General features: G+C 47.8%; 1 protein-coding gene and 1 long non-coding RNA gene across 3 annotated transcripts in view; both read left to right on the forward strand.

Annotated features, from left to right (window-relative positions):
- LOC140698262 (uncharacterized) overlaps positions 1 to 4615 on the forward strand; it is a 45395-nt gene extending 40780 nt beyond the window's left edge. The window contains exons 1-3 of one of the 2 annotated variants that reach the window (XR_012075906.1): positions 2844 to 2963; positions 3962 to 4182; positions 4412 to 4615. This is a non-coding gene — a long non-coding RNA (uncharacterized lncRNA). Of the gene's footprint in view, positions 1 to 2843; positions 2964 to 3961; positions 4183 to 4411 lie in introns of those variants that run through there. The other variant, XR_012075907.1, reaches the window with a different exon arrangement.
- A 58-nt stretch (positions 4616 to 4673) lies between these two features.
- Positions 4674 to 16079, forward strand: part of LOC140698258 (NBPF family member NBPF4-like) — a 30445-nt gene continuing 19039 nt past the window's right edge. Inside the window, exons 1-8 of the mRNA XM_072968002.1 lie at positions 4674 to 5756; positions 8282 to 8360; positions 9116 to 10185; positions 10287 to 10497; positions 12477 to 12606; positions 13254 to 13468; positions 14531 to 14582; positions 15452 to 15663. Coding sequence (XP_072824103.1) covers positions 10320 to 10497; positions 12477 to 12606; positions 13254 to 13468; positions 14531 to 14582; positions 15452 to 15663 — 787 coding nt within the window. The 5' untranslated portion in view covers positions 4674 to 5756; positions 8282 to 8360; positions 9116 to 10185; positions 10287 to 10319. The remainder of the gene's footprint in view (positions 5757 to 8281; positions 8361 to 9115; positions 10186 to 10286; positions 10498 to 12476; positions 12607 to 13253; positions 13469 to 14530; positions 14583 to 15451; positions 15664 to 16079) is intronic.

Genomic DNA, 16079 nt, shown 5'->3' on the forward strand with positions numbered 1-16079 from the left:
AGTCAAGACTACCATGAGGTATCACCTCATACCAGTCAGAATGGTCATCATTAAAAAGTCCACAGATGATAAATTGCTGGAGAGGGTGTGGAGAAAAGGGAACCCTCCTACACTATTGGTGGGCATGTAGTTTGGTGCAGCCATTATGGAAAACAGCATAGGGATTCCGCAAAAAACTAAAAACAGACTTACCATATGATCCAGGTATCCCACTCCTGGCATACAAACAGAGGGAACTCTAATTCGAAAAGATATATGGACCCCAACGTTCAAAGCAGCAGTATATACAACAGCAAAGACACGGAAGCAACCTAAATGTCCATCGACAAAAGACTGGATAAAGAAGTCCTGGTATATTTATACAATGGACTACTACTCAGCCATAAAAAGGAATAAAATAGTGCCATTTGCAGAACATGGACGGACCTGGAGATTATCATTCTAAGTGAAGTAAACCAGAAAGAGAAAGAAAAATGTCATATGATGTCACTCGTATGTGCAATCTGAAAAAAAGAAAAAAAGGAGGACACTAATGAGCTCATCTACAAAACAGAAATAGAGCCACAGACATAGTCAACAGTCTTATGGTTACTGGGGGAAAGGAGGTCGGAAGGGATCAATGTGGGAGTTTGAGATTTGCAAATGTTAACCACTACATATAAAAATAGATTGAAAGAACAAATTTCTTCTATATAGCACCGGGAAATATATTCAGTATCTTATAATAACCTTTGATGAAAAAGAATATGAAAACAAATACATGCATGTATATACATATATGGCTGGGACACTGTGCTGTACACCAGAAACTGATACATTGTAACTGACTATACTTCAATTTTAAAAAAAAGAACAAAACTCTAGCAAAGTAAGCAAAACAAAACAAAACAAAACAAGACACCATAGTTCTTACTGATACTCCATCATCTCTTTCAGCCAGAGTGACTTTAAGCTGACTCCTTCGTCCCTTTGATAAGATCATGGCAGTCTTTGAGACCTTTCCTGGTATCACTAGGACAAGGTGTTTCTTTTTCAGCTTGAGTATTCACTACCCCGACCTGGATTCAGTGATTTCATTAAGAATCTCTGGTTTGTTTTTGTGCAAAACAGTATTCACAGAACAACTTGAATATCCTAGGGAGACTTACTGGAACTGGTTTATTTCTAGGCCTTTCCAGTGGACAAATCTAGGAAACACATATTCATAGTTTTGTGTATTTATGTACTCACATACACGCACAAAACCCACAATTCAAATTCAGAACCACAGGCTTTATATTGACTGTCTCTCTTTTATCTCAAGCTTGCTCTGAAAATAAGCATTTTTGTTTTCAAGGACTCTTGGATTGGTAGAAACAGTGTCTCAGAAAGTCTCCTTGGTTTTTCCCCTATGACATGGACAAAAGAACAAAGATAACAGCAAAAATACCACCAACCACACAACTGAGCAAAGCCGTTTTTGGTTTTGTTGCTGTCGTGGAGTACACATAACTTAATGTTTTTGTTTCTTGGGATAGTTCTTATCCATATGGTGCTTCAACAAAAGGATACACTGGTTCCCTTTTTACTTACATTGTGTTTTCAATAGGTAGAGGTGACATTTTTAAAATTTAATTTAATAATGTTTAAAAAAAAAGAAATGTGGTTTCCAACTCAACTCTAACCAAACAAGGTATGTTCTACTGTGGTCTAGCCTTCAGCGTAAGACCTGCGAGTGTCTCAAATGCCTGGGGAGAGCAGGATCAGAGAAACGCTGGAACCCACGGTCTGTTCCCTTTCTGACTGGGCTTTGGATGAAACGACAGGGTTTCAGGAGCGGATTTTCACATTTTAGCCTAACAGCAGTTTTGTATCCAATGAGGACGTAGGACTAAGAAATTCTGAATAAAATCGGAAGAAGCTGGAATAGAATCAATTAAAATTCGTAATAAAATAGGGCATCTGAATAAAACCCAGGACTTACAATTCAGGCCTGCAACCATCAAGCCGAAAACTAAGGTACAGGCTTTCTCCTGGCCGATCAGCGACATCACAAACCCCTCCCATGGACTATTTACTCACAGGGACAGATGATCTCGCGGTTGCAAGACGTGCGATGTGAAGCCCCTTGCGGTGGACGGTTCATGGGGGCGCAGCCTCTGCCCTTTACCCCCCCCCCCCCCCCGAGACCCAGGGTGACCCGACGAGGGGGTGGCAATGGCGCCGTCTCTGAGCCCTCCGCGGCCGGGCCGGGGCCGCCGATGTCCGTCGACGGGCACAGTCGCCCTGGTCAAGCGGGGACGCCCCGGGCTGGGTGCCCCCGACCTGCTCGCTGCCTGAACCCCGCAGCCCAGAGAAGCCCGATTCCGGGACCCCGACTCCTGAGGAGGAGCCGGCAAAACGCGGGGGACGCAGCTTTGAGGCGGCGGCGGGAGCCAGAGGGACTGTGGTTCGGGGAGCTCGTAGGCCGCGCAGCTTCCTTCCGGGGACCCAGACCGTCGGTCCGAGAGCAGCAGAAAGCGGGAGGCGGGAGCGGGGGAGCACGTCCACTCAGCGCGCATCTGAGGAGCCAGTTCGCTTTCCGGCAGCCGCGGAACTGGGGCTGCGGGATAAAAGACAGTTGGGCGCGGCCTAAAGGGAAGGTTCCACCGAGACTCGACCTCGGATGTCTGGATTCAGAGTCCAGAGGGCTCACCAAGACTCCCCGGAACCGCAGGACGGCCCGACGCCCCCCGCGGAGCCAGGCGCGCGCAGCCCCGCGCGCCCAGGACCCGCCTCCTGCCGGGCGCTCGCTCACGCCGCCCCGAGCCCGCTTCCTCCGCGACGCCAGGGGGCGCCTCCCTCGCCTTCTCTCGGCGCGTCTCTGCGGGCTTGTACGTCGTGGAGGAGACGAAGTCCTCTCGGGGATGAGGCACAGGCACGGCGTTTAGACCTGCCCCAAGTCCAGCTGCTCTGCCGGCACTGCTAGAGTTTTCTGCCCTGAGGTAAAAATTCTCGCCAGGAGAAACACAGTAAACAAAAGGCGTTCCTTTCCTCTTGTATCCGCCTCCCGCCGCCCTGGGAGCTCTGACGACCATCAGAACAGCCCTCGGGGGCCTCCTGGGATTGCCCTGCCCTGGCACCCGACGTGCAAAGGGTGCAAGCCCTGCCGGCTTCCCCTGGGGACAGATTCCTCTCTCCGTTGGGAGTCGTGTTCGAACCCCAGAGGCCCCTACGCGGCGCCCCGCCAGCAGCCTGGCCGCGCCCACCCCGCGGGGGGACGTCGGGGAAAAGCAGGTGACAGCGTTTCTTCTGGGCTCTTTCCTCCCTGGCTTCTTGCTCGCCTTCAGGTTTCTGGGTCCCCCCTTCACGGCCTCCCGCATCCCCAAGACTGAAGGCCTCGCTCGGTCCCGGGTGGGGAGTTCCGTGCGGTGCCCGAAGGGCCTCTAGATATTTCCACTGTCGGGACTTTTAAGGGACTCAGCTGCCAGTTGGAAAGCTTCCAAGAGCAGCCCGTTTGGAAAGCGTTTCACAGCCTCCCTTTCTGCGCAGGGTGCAGCGCGCCGGCGGAGCGCAGGGGAGGTGGCACATGGGGGACTTCAGCCCGAGAGGCGGGGTCGGCCCCTGCGGGGGCTCCGGGGCGGCGGGGAGCAGGCGGCCAGGGCCGTGGGCCCCGCCATGGGGCGTCCAGTGCCGCTCGCTCTTGTCAGGGCCCCAGTGTGCCCCTGAATGAACTTCCAGCTGAGGAGGCAGGGACTCTGGAGCAGGTTCCCTCCGTGGGCTCTGAGCACAACAGGAGCCTATGAGCCTAGGACTCCCTAATTGGAAGACGTGTGCTTGAAGCCCAGCAGGGAACGTTCTGCTCTTACTTCCACTCATTCTCCTGCTTCGGAGTCTCCCAATTCACCAAGCCTCCCTCCTGAGCTGCTTTTATGCTTCAGGCAGCGACCTCCCCCTGTGGCTCTTAGTTCTTGTCCTCACTTGCTCTTCTCTGTGGGCGCAGGTGGGGCGGCTGTGGCAGCTCCGTTGTCCTGGGTATTGACGGAGTTGAGCCTGGCGCGATGGATTCTCGGGCTCTGACCAGACTCCACGGGTCCCTCTGCACCTTCTGGAGCACCGAGGCCACCTTGACCTTCATGGTGGGATATGTGGATTCTACAGGACCTGCCATGCTGATGGAGGCTGAAGGAAGGGCGTGGAAATCCCCAGCTGCTCAGACTCCAGGTTGGTGCACCTCCACAGTCAGTAGTAACTCGCCGTTACAGGGTGCCACCAACGCTTTGATTTGAGGGGGTTGCATCCTTACCTTTCTACAAAAATTAACAACCTTGCTTTTTAATTTTTTTGACTTTTAACTTGATGTCTAGTCAGTTTACAATGTTGTGTCAATTTCTGGTATACAGCATAATTTTTCAGTTATACCTATACATACTTGTATTCTTTTTCCTTCTAGGTTACCACAAGATATTGGAATACAGTTCCCTGTGCTATGCAGAGGAAACCTGTTGCTTATCCGTTTTATATATAGTAATGAGCATCTGCACATCCCCAAATCCCAATTAATCCTTTCCCAACCCCTTTCCCCCTCTGCTGACCACTAGTTGGTTTTCTAAGTCTGTGAGACTGTTTCCGATTTATAAATAAGTTCCTTTGTGTCTTTCTGTTTTTTAGATTCCATATGTGAGTGATAGCATATGCTGCTTTTCTTCCTCTCTCTGGCTTCCTTCACTTCGAATGACAGTCTCCTGCGCCATCCATGTTGCTCAGAATGACATTGTTTTATTCCTTCTTATGGCTGAGTTGGATGCCAGTATATGTGTACACCGCAAGTTCTTTATCCAGGCATCTGTCAGCAGGCAGTCAGGTTTCCCCAACGACATCGCTCTCTGCACAGGTTTAGGTTTGCACGTCGATTGAGCAGATATTGCACAGCCCTCCGTTACGCTCTGTTCTCCCTCACACAGTTTCTTCAATGTCAGTATCTTGCATTTGCGTGGTGCGAGGGCGGGTGGATACCATGATCACGAAGGAAGGTAGTTTTCCCAAAGTGAGGCTTATCCACTGCACCCCGAGTGTGCTGAAACCTGTCATTTCCCTGAATCTGGGATCTCGAGTACACAAATTCTAGTATTGGGGAACTGTGCTTGAACTCTTTACTGCCATTTATGGTTCATAAGAGACCATTTTAATATAATCAATAGCAGGGGTAAACTCTTGGAAGGCAATTCTGGGACACATTTTTCCCAGAGGGCAAACCTTCCTGTTCCCCTTCTAAGTTGCTTTGGGGAGAAAAATGCTGCATTTCTTTCAAGTGCCAGACTGTGCATCGACAACCCTCCAGATGAATGCGGATTGAGGCCCTAATCCATGAAACAGGAACACTTTATTGGAGACTAGTTCCACTTCCCGTTTTCTGTTGGGAAGAGAGTTGGTGAGCTTACCCCTTTACTGCAGAAACACCACTTGAGATCTTGAACTCAGGGGGCCGGTGTGGCCAGGTGACAGCCTCTCCCAGCCCCGTTTTAGTTTTGTCTTTTATAACGGACCTGCAATACCCCCAACTCACAAGCAGTAGTATCCAGCACCGTGTCCGGTGCGTAGCAAGTCAGGCACAGGAACGTTTTGTACCCACAAGCGGAGAAAGATCTTGTGAATGGAGTGCTTTCTGGAGTCTCTAATGGAACAACATAGTGAGGTTCCTGAGAGAGAGTCTCGGCAACTTTGCCCCTCCTTGAGTGACTGGTTTGCAGCCCAGCGACTTGAAACTTGAGGTGTCTCTTCCTGGCTCCCTCGGGAACGTAAGTCAGCCTTGGACCAGTGTTACTTAGAGACACCCCATGAAAGCCAACACGTTCCCTTTGGCCTATTTGTAGTCATGTTCATCCTTCGTTGAGGACCTTTTGGAGAATTAAAGTACCCAAGGCTGACATGCTTTTCACGGGGCATGTCCACTCATAGAGAATTGGATTTCAGCACAGGCCTCAAAGGAACATCCCCTCAGTCCTTGGGCAGGGGCCTATGGGACCTCAGCATCCCCTAATCTACACTCAGACAGTTCTGTCCTTAGAAATAGTAGGGTGCTTTCAAAATGCATGCTTTAAGAGCTTTCCTAGGTTCACTGTTTCACCCTGGTCGTGGCTGTGCTCTTTACTGTGTAAAAGTCACTTCGAAATCTTGAGAGACATTTTGCAGCTTGGATTTGTTAAAAGGGTGCCACATGAATACAGAGTAACGGAAGCTGGATTTACTCTCCTGAGAGAAACAACAAAAGAAAACGACAACAATAAAATGGATGGGATACAGGAAACAAATATTTTCAAAAGACTGAGCTTCAGGCAATAAAGGTTAGTGAGTGATCCCTGAGAAACGACAGACAAACAACTGAGCCCCACAATTGCTCCGGTTTCCCACCTGGAGAGAGTTTCCAGCAAAGTAGAGAGAGGAAACCGAAAAGAAGCCCCATGGATTTTACCGCGTCAAGGACAATGTGCTGAGAGTCATTGTTTCGTCTCATCATCTACCTTTCACCACGTGGAGCCTTTCAGAGTTTGATGTTCTCACCTACTGATAACCCACGATGTCCTGGGAAGAGTCATGTTTAAGCTCCATTCAGAAAGGAATGTGTCCCCTCAGTCTGAGTCTCCCAGTAGAATTAACACAATGCTTCACCCACAGGGACCCCATAAATGCTCATAAATAATTAGGTACATGAGTTGATGCCTGAACTGAGCTGACACTACCCGCCAAACTGATTTGTTCTCATGTTAGAAATAAACAGTATCAGATAAAGAATATTAAACTCAGACAAGATTACTGAGACCTTAATAATCAAGCAAAATAGTGCTAACTTCTAATTTTGTCCAGACACAGACAAACCAATGTCACGGTGCAACCTACAAAACCCCAAACTTCCTCTGTTTTTAAGGGCATATTTTTTACTTCTTTACTTCAGTCACAGACCTGCCCATGCTGACTCACAGTATTGAGTATGGAACAAACCCTGCTTCCTCCCATCCTCCTTCATATCATCCAAGCAAAGCCCAAATCTGATAGGAGACTCTTTCTGACACCCTTTTACTTAGACCATCATGTGTCTTTCCAGCTGCAAAGAACTAAAACCCCAAGTTGTTTAATGAGAAGTGGGTTCCTAGTGTTTGCCTTAAGTGAATCGAAACCAGCTTTCCAAGAATGAGCAGGTGCAAAAACTCAGCTTCAGAAAGAAAAGTTATATTATCCGTGAGATAGCAAGACTTCAAAATCCGGAACTTGTTTTTATCCTTAAAAAGAGAGAGAGAGAAAAAATTTCTTTCTAACAAATCTTTTGATAACTAATATGAACCTCAGGAGTTCAGACAGGATTTTCCCATGTCTTATTGAATAGAGAGATTGAGGATAAGGTTCAGAGAGAAGGTTACTAAGGAAGAATATGCAGTACAAACTGAGCTTTGATAGACCTGGGATCTGTCCAAACAAACAAACAGACAATCAACCTTGTTGCACTTGAACCAGCAACCATTGCAGTAACAGGTGAATGAGCTCAAAGATCAGTCAGGGAAAGAGAGAGTCACCTTCTAACTCGCATCCTTCCCATGGTTTGGGAGCCTGAAAAGGGGGATGTTCCCATGAGATGGGTCACTGGAACATAGCTGGGATTGGCTGGGCTGGTGGTTTCACAAGGGTGACAATGGCCACAACCTCCATGTGTTCCACTGAGCATTCATGACTCAGTGATGGAAGGAGAGAGCAGGTTACTCTTCAACTCTCGGGCCCCACCTCCATCACAACCCCGTTCACACCGAGGGCTGATAGTACTGTGTGAGGAAACTCAAAAGTACATTCTGTCCAGTCAAAAGTAGTTGTCCAAATTCTTCCTAAACTGAGGTGATTGAAAACGAATTCATTATTTAATTGACATGCATGCGTTCTAGTGCAACTTTTGAAGTGCTATGAAAATATCAGTGTATATATCATTTATTAAGTAGGTACCAGCTTATTAGAAACCTTCAAAGTCCCAGGAGAGTTTGCTCAGGGAGGAAAGCCCGGATTCAGGCTGATGATTTATTTTATTGTTGTTTCTACAATGGGAGGCATTTTCTCACTAAGACTCAATCCAGAGAGCATATATTCTTTCCAAAAATGTTACCAAGGATAGAAAAATCAGGATTCTCTTAAAAAAATCTGAGATGGCTTATGGAGGAGAAAGAGTGCTGCTCAACTCCATTGGTCCGCAGAGAGACAGGAGTCTCTTCATGCACTTAAACAAGCTGTAGGCTCATCTCTGCCTCTAACGTCTTGTAATAATACAGAGACCTTCCGTTTACAGGTTAAAGTGAATGAAGGTGATGACAATGACCACAGCTGATCAGGAAAATATGACTTTGGGCTTTTGCAGTTGCAAATGGGTATGTATGAAAAGACATTATGTGACTTTGGAAGACAATTGGGTAATATATTTGTTAAAAATGGCCATCGAATATTTAGTCCACGTGCTGCCAATCCCTTTATAGACTGACCAGCCTAGTTTGACTCTAGCCAACAGTGACTATTTTGAGAAAGGTCAGGGCCTGAGAGAAGAGCGCATCGTACCAGGAGTGTAGATACTTGTGACTTCAAGGAAGCCAGGTACCTTTCGTGAGCCTTTGGGTTCATGAGGGTAAAGTGAAGGAATTTGACACGTTTTTTTTACCCACAGAGAATTTCCTGCCCCACAGACACCAGAAAATAGATTTCTGTAAAGCCTCTGCTGGATCTCACACACCAATGGCATTAAGCAGTGTGATGGGAGGATGGCGTGGGATGGGGGAGAAGACAAGCTTTCCTAAGTGGCTGAGGTAGTCCTCCATCTTTAACCTTGACACAAATGCTCGGACGTACTTGGGAACACCCATTGCACTCTCAATTCTGGTTAGCCCAGCAACTAAATTTAAGAGACCGACGCTACAGAGTGTGTCCTAAGTTTCAGGGTCACCAGCCCCAGAAAGGGACAGATGCTGAGCAAGTGAGGACTTCCTTTAGTACATCACTTTCCCCCACCTGCCTGTCCCTCTCCTCTCAAGCTAATTTTCTATGTCCCTGAGCTTAAAGACACGCACACTGAGGATCATCAACCCTCCCTGACCCATGACCTTGAACTTACCATGTTTTCTTTTTGGAACAGAGCCCAGGGCAATTGCGTGAGGAAAACTCAAAGAGAGCTATCGAGCAGAGTTCCATGAACACTACTCCGGATCCCTTTCTTTTCAGTATGTGGGTGAACTGGATGAATATAGAACAACAGCATCATGCTGACAAGTCTTTCCCAAAGACATGGTCTCTATTCAACGACATGTGCAGAAATTGTTTTCATCATTTTGACAGCTTGGAAAACGATTACGTGGGACTAGAATGCAATTCATTCGTGAATATTATAAAATATAGTGTTAGTGACATTAAGAAAAATCGAAACAGAGTAGTCCACACCTAGAGGAGGAGTTTATAACACTGGCACGTCAAACCTGAGAGAAGTTTATGGAGCCAGCAAGCTACCCCAGTGAGATAAGGATCTGACCTAACACAGGGATGCAGTGAACAGAATATTGAGTCAGGACTGAAAAGACTTTTCAAATTCATTATGCATTCACTTAAGATTATACTCTGCTCTTTGTTCTCCAATTTTTATGAGTTACACAAAACTGGCAGAGACCCAGAGAACAATGCCATGACATTCTACAAGTTTGACATCTTTCACTTGTGAAAAACCCTTTAGACCTGTTACCACTTAAAGAGAAGGTGGTGTGACTTCATGACAGCCCTGAAGAAAACGTGACTTTTGAGGAAACAACTCGTCTCTTGATATTTTTATAGACACAGAGGAACGAAAATGAGAACTATGCTTGGATAACTTTTGGGAAGAAATAGGTTGGTGGTATCAGCACAAGTGTAGAAGGCGATTAAGAGTGGCTGGAGAGGGGGTGTCCCCACTGTGGTGACTTTCATGGGACCCCAAGCAGTGTGGCCTAGGCAACTGGAAGGCAGGGGCCCCCAGGATTCCATGGCCACCCCCCACCGTCCAGGTCTGTTATGGCAACTGCAGACGGTTACCTGGCACTCCGGGCCCCGCTCCATCACTCTTGTTAGAGTCTGCGCAGCAGGCAGTGCCTGTGGCCCTGAGCTCTGTGCTCTCAAACGTTGATTTTGTGGTTCCAGATCCTCAAGTGTTGTGAGCTGGTGATCAAGTTGTTCCCAACAGTAAGTTAAGAACTCCCGTTTCTGTCACGCCTCAATCCTGATTAAACTTATGTGATTTCACTTGTTTTTCATCCATCATATGCTGGGTTTCTTCTCCCCAGTCCCCGGCTCTACCTCTTCTGCCGCACGTCACCATGGCAGGATCTCTTGGCCCTTCGTGTGGTCCGAGGGCAGAACTTACAGTGCTGGAGATCAACCAGGAGCTGCACTTAGAGCTGACCAAACAGAAGCAGGACTTCCGAGATCTCACCCAGAAATTCCTTGTATGCCAAGCTACTACCTACTGCCTGGCCAACCAGCTGCAGAAATACGGTAAGTCCTAAGGGTCGTGGTCACCAACTGTTGAATGATCACTTTCTTCCCTCTCAGAAACTGAAACTTTCCAGACTTTATCTTGCACCCCTTTGTCAGTATAGGTGTCATGCTGACCACAAACAAGGCAGGAAAGGCAGAAGTAGCTATTTGACCCTCAAGTCACTGAGGATGGGCAAACCGAGGCATAAAGCGTTGAGCAAATTGTCCAGGCGTGTGGTGAGCTGTCGTGTGAGACTAGAGTTAACATTCCACTTACGGATGCCTATTGATATCTCTCTAGAACAAGCTAAACCCTGTCAAGTGGAATCTTTTCTCAATTGTATTTGGTCCTGCATCACTGTTGGCTAAACGTCTGGGACTAATGAATTCCTTCAGTGCAAGCTTCCCTGAGGTCACAGTGGCAAAGTACTGTGCCAGTTACACTGGGGTCACGTGGTGACAGCACACACTGGGGGAAGCAGGTGATAGTACCTGCTTTGAAAGAACTAACGATGAGTCAGCTCCTCATGGAAACCGTGGTCTCCATGAGTGATGCCATCAAGACAGGGGCTCCCTGGTGAGCGGGAAGCTGTGTTTCCTGGGTGCAGGGTCTCCTTCCTGAGTCCCAGGAAGTCATGCGACACCCTGTGGTGAGACTCTGGATGTTCTCTGGGGAAATCAGATAATCTGCATCACCCACTCTGTCTCTTCCTGTGCTGGTGAGACTTCAGTGATGTGGGTCAGCAGGGAATCCAGGTGACCCTGAAAGTTGGATCATGAGACATGTGGCGAAAACGAGAATGAGGGTAAGTGGGAGAGAACACCATTGCTAGGAAAACCCACGCCAGTATGTGGGGCAGGCCCTTGGCTCCCACAGTCATCCTGGTATTTGGAAGCACAGTTGCCTGTTCAGTAAGAGGGGTGTGTAGTGACAAAAGGAATCCTGAGGACTCGGGGGAAATACACAACAAGATGATTGGAGGAATCTGGACAACTCTGGGTTTGTGTCATTTGCTTAACAATTGGGTTTCAGTAAACCAAAGGTTAGGGTGTAGTTAATGAAACATGACTGAAACAGAGAAACTAAATGTGAAGCCTGCTATTTGAGAAAGTGAAGAGGTGCACTTTAGGAAAAGGATAAACTATGTTTTATTTACGTCTTTCCTTATCATCCTAACATAATTTAAGAACCATATTGTGAAGGTGAAGGAGGAAAAGGATATCCCCCAGGGCCTTGGTGTCAAGGTCACACAGTGCAGAGATGAAGAACCCAGACTCTGGGCCAGGCTTCCTCGGCTCACATCCACGCTGCATGTCTTTCTGTGCCTCGGTTTTCCTCTCTGTCCATCCAGTGCTGCTGCATGTTTGAGAGGGAATAATTAGGAAATTCTTCTAAAACTCTTACAACACTGCCTGGTACATTGTAAACACAGGTCTTAGCACTACTGCTTCTACTAACACAAATCATCCTAGTATTTTGGCACATGTCTTTCAGGTCCTTATAGTTTAACGCAACATATTTCACAGAAGTGTATCCAGGTGAATTGTTTTTAAACCTCTGAGTAGCTTCTTCAGTATTGTAATCCCTGCACAAGGGAACCATCAGTCCCTTAATCCTAGAGTCCACCCCAACCACAAAAGAAACCACCACCTCATGCCCCTGCTCAGTGTTTCACCTCTGAGGTTGCAAGTTTTGCTAGACTGGCCCTTGATTCACAGTCAGTCTCCGGGAATGTGAATTGTGACCTTTCCTAATGCCAGTTAGTCTGTCTAGTTCCCTTCTGTGCCTTGCAGCTTCTCTTTCCCCAGCTCTAAAATGGGGAGTAACTGAATGCCACGCAGTTGGGAGGCTGAGGAATCAGATGTGGAAGTCCCTGCCAACAGCCTGCTATCACAGTTCCCTCTGCCCTTGGGATGGATCCTACCTCCTCCCTTGAAGGCAGTGAGCACAGCAGGGGGTGCAGCTTTCCCCTGAGGCAGCGTCTCTGTTTCCTCAGAGTGTGAAGAGTACAAGGACATCATTGAATCCGTGCTGGGGGAGAAGCTGCAGTTCCGGGTGGTGAAGTTGGCTGAGCAGCTGGCAGAGAAGCTGGCAGAGAAGCCAGCGCTAGCTGATGAGAGGTTCAGGTAAGGAGGGCTCTGTGCAGGGAGGTGTAGGCCTCTGTGAAGTTTGGCCATGAGCAACTTTGGGCCAGAAGAGTGCAGAAATGTTCATCACATTACATGAAAGTCAGCAGATTCAAATCCAGTGAACAACTCAGTGGCCTTTGGAACCTTCACCATGTTGTGCAACCAGTCCCTCATTTACCTCTGAATCACAGTCCCCTCCTGGATGACTACACCTTGTCATCCTCCCTTGACTCTCTCATTCTCCTGTTCTTTCCACTTCTCACCAGCTGGGCCTGTCCACCCCATGTGTGACTTTGTGACATTCACTGCCCAGTACGCCCCATGTGGATCTTTATATGGAAATGGGCATGGCTCAGTGAGACACTGAACGGACATCTTCATGAAGCAGGCTTAGGAAGGCATTAGATTTAGTTTCCAGAAGAAGATGAATGGGATGTGACGGAATCCTAGAGGAGCATCTCTGATACGGAGGATGCCTTTATTATACCATTTTTCTCCTCTTTGCCACAGGAAGGTCCCCCATATGTGCCAGAATTCTGCTCTGAGGCCTCCTCGGGGATGTTCTCACAGAACTGCCTTCGAAACCTCTAATCATCTATCATCCAACTATGCATTTTCACATCGTTTCTTCTCTCTCATGTTAGGGAATACGATACCCTAATTCGCTCTCAGGCACGAGAGCTGACCCAGTTACGGCAGAAATTACGGGACGGGAGAGAAGACTCTGTCCTGCTCATTCAACAACTCAGGGACGTCCTCACCCACAATGACCTTGACAACAACCCGGGCCAGGGCTTCCGAGAGCAGCTGACCAAGGGACGCAGGCTGGCAGAGCGCCTTGCCCGCAAGCTCAGCCCAGGTACAGTGGCCCCAGGCTCTGATAGCACTGAGCCTCTCATGCAAAGTTTCCTGGCTCATAAGAGACTCCTCACCTCCACTAGGAATGATTTGAACAAGTGTCTTGTGTCCATGTTTCATTTTGGGGACTCTGACAGGACCAGGACTGGCTGAGTGGGAGGACCGAGGGGAAATGCACAGGCTGGAGGTCACAGTGTTTCAACTGTCTGCTTCCCCCCTGATGGATGGTAGCCATCGGGGCGAGACAGCATCCCCCAGGGTTAAAGCACAGAAAGGAAGCTGTGACTGGGCATAGCTTGTGGGAGCAGAAAGAGCCCTGGGCTTTGCATCAAAGTGGCCAGACTCCAGCCTGAGTGCTGTCTTTCCTGACTGTGAGCGAGTGATTGGATTTTCCTATTTCAGTGTCTGTTTCCTCTTGTGTAAAATGGGTCAGATAATCTGTTGATGGTGCTGCAGTGATTAATCTGGGAATGTCAATGAAACAGCTCAGAAAAAGGGAAGCCCTGCACTTTGTAGGGTTGGATTGGGCACTTAATGTTGTCGAACTTGTGTTGGGAAATTTGTTTTACTGGACCCTTCCCATGGGGAGAATTTCCCTTGGTAACGCTCAGGAGCCATAGGAAGGTCCCATGATGTGGGCAGATGGAGGCATGTGGGACAGGGTTGTTTCCCTCTTTTAGACAAAGCAGGGGACATATGGGAGAGCAGTAAGGGGTGCAGAGCATGTGTCTAGGGAGAAATTAGTGGCCGGATGGATGAAAGGGTTGTATAGGTTGAGATGGCAGGTGGACACTTGTACAGTGATATAGGGAACAGAAGACCATTTGAATGTTTGCCCCTTGTCAGGCAGAGGTGTCATGATGGCCATCCAGCAGTTTGGGGTCACACTGAATGATGGATCAGACATCTGGACCAGGCCAATCACTTAAAGACAGTGCGCTAGAACTTCAGCACCGCACTGACACATACATAGATATTTATGTCCCTGTGGCCATATAACCATTAGGATTGTAGTTGGTGAAGTGGGGAAAAGCTGACTGGATATTTCTGAATTTGTTTGCAGAAATTCATGAAGATGAGGAAGATGAACTAGAAGAAGAAACACTCACCCCCAGGTAATCATGAAGTCTTAGGAGCCGGTAAAGGGTAGGTAAAGTATGGAGAGGGTAGAAGAAAGATGAACACATGAGGGCGAGAGAGTCTCATGTACCAGATGTGAGAAAAGAAAACCTGCAGATTGCATTGATTGACTTCAATCCAAGCAACAGGGAAGGGGCCCTTTAACTTGGCTGTCTGTTGTCTCTGTGGCACTTGTAGGTATGGCCCAAGGTAATGTACCACCTTTAGGGTTCCCTGCACACACAGAGAGGATATGCATACTGTCCTAAATGAACACCAAGATGAGATAAAGAACTGTTTGTACACAGTTCTTAGGTGCTTGTTAGGAAGGAGGATAGCAATGGAATCAGTAAAGAAGTAACTCAAAGAATTAAACACCAATAGAAGTGTCTAGGAAAAATTTTAGTTGCCACATGACACGACTATGAGAAAGGCTTTAGAGGAATTCTGTTCATAAATAGAAGACATAATGTCTCTGAGGCTCTACAGTACCTTAACGCTTATACTCACTTGGCTACATTAACTTAAACTGCGTATGATAGAGGCACATGGCAGTAGCACGTGCTGTGGTAGTTCACTGGTGCTTCATGATCATGAAAGGACCACACTGGGATGTTTGGGTCTCATTTCTCATCCCATGTCAAGTGGCCAGTGCACCGAACAACTACGGCTCTCTCCCTCCCCCTCCCCCTGACAGCCTCACTCTGCTTCACATACAGAAGGATACTTACTTCCCTCTTTATGAGGACTGATAAGTTTGCATTTCATGAATAGTTCCTATGCCCTGCAGCAAAATCAGTACCGACTACATGGTGACAGATGCTGATAGTTGAATTTTCTGTCATTCCTTTCCCACCTGGAACAGCACTGAGCAAGAGGAGTTGGAGGAGGAGTTGCTCCAAGAGTGCCAGGATGAATGTGTTTTGAATCCCTCAGTTCTCCAAGAAGGATCTGACTGCAACCGGCTAGACGGTGAAGGCAACTTGCCAATTGATGAAGAGAAAGTCGGCCGTGCTCTGCATGTAGCTGGTGCTTGCTCCCATGTTACAGAAGATCAAATTCCAGCTGACCTCCCAGGTATCCTTTCTAGTTTTGTTCCCCACACACTGTCTAGACTGAAGAAGGTCTTCACCGAAGGTCGACCTTAGTGACACATATTGGTTTACCCCAGAGAAAAGGATGGACTGTGAAACACGGATATCATATGTACCAGGGAGCCTTGATCCCTTTCTAGGCCCTCTTCATGTATCTGTCACCCTGGACGCAAAATCAGGCCATGGGACCGAAATCAGGGGTGAGAACCTGTCACCCGCCTTGGGTAGACATGCACAGGAAGAGCCTGTCAGAGATAGTTTGGGTCAAATTTGTCTTCCACGCTACAGTGGTCTGATTCTTCTTTTTGAACAATGTCCCTGGCCTTTCTTTGTTTGTCCAAAGAGACTGGTAGCCTTGCCTCTGTGTTAGGTGAGGTGGTGTCTCTGGTTTCACTGATC

Source organism: Vicugna pacos, chromosome 9 (assembly GCF_048564905.1).
Source record: "Vicugna pacos chromosome 9, VicPac4, whole genome shotgun sequence".
NCBI lineage: Eukaryota > Metazoa > Chordata > Mammalia > Artiodactyla > Camelidae > Vicugna > Vicugna pacos.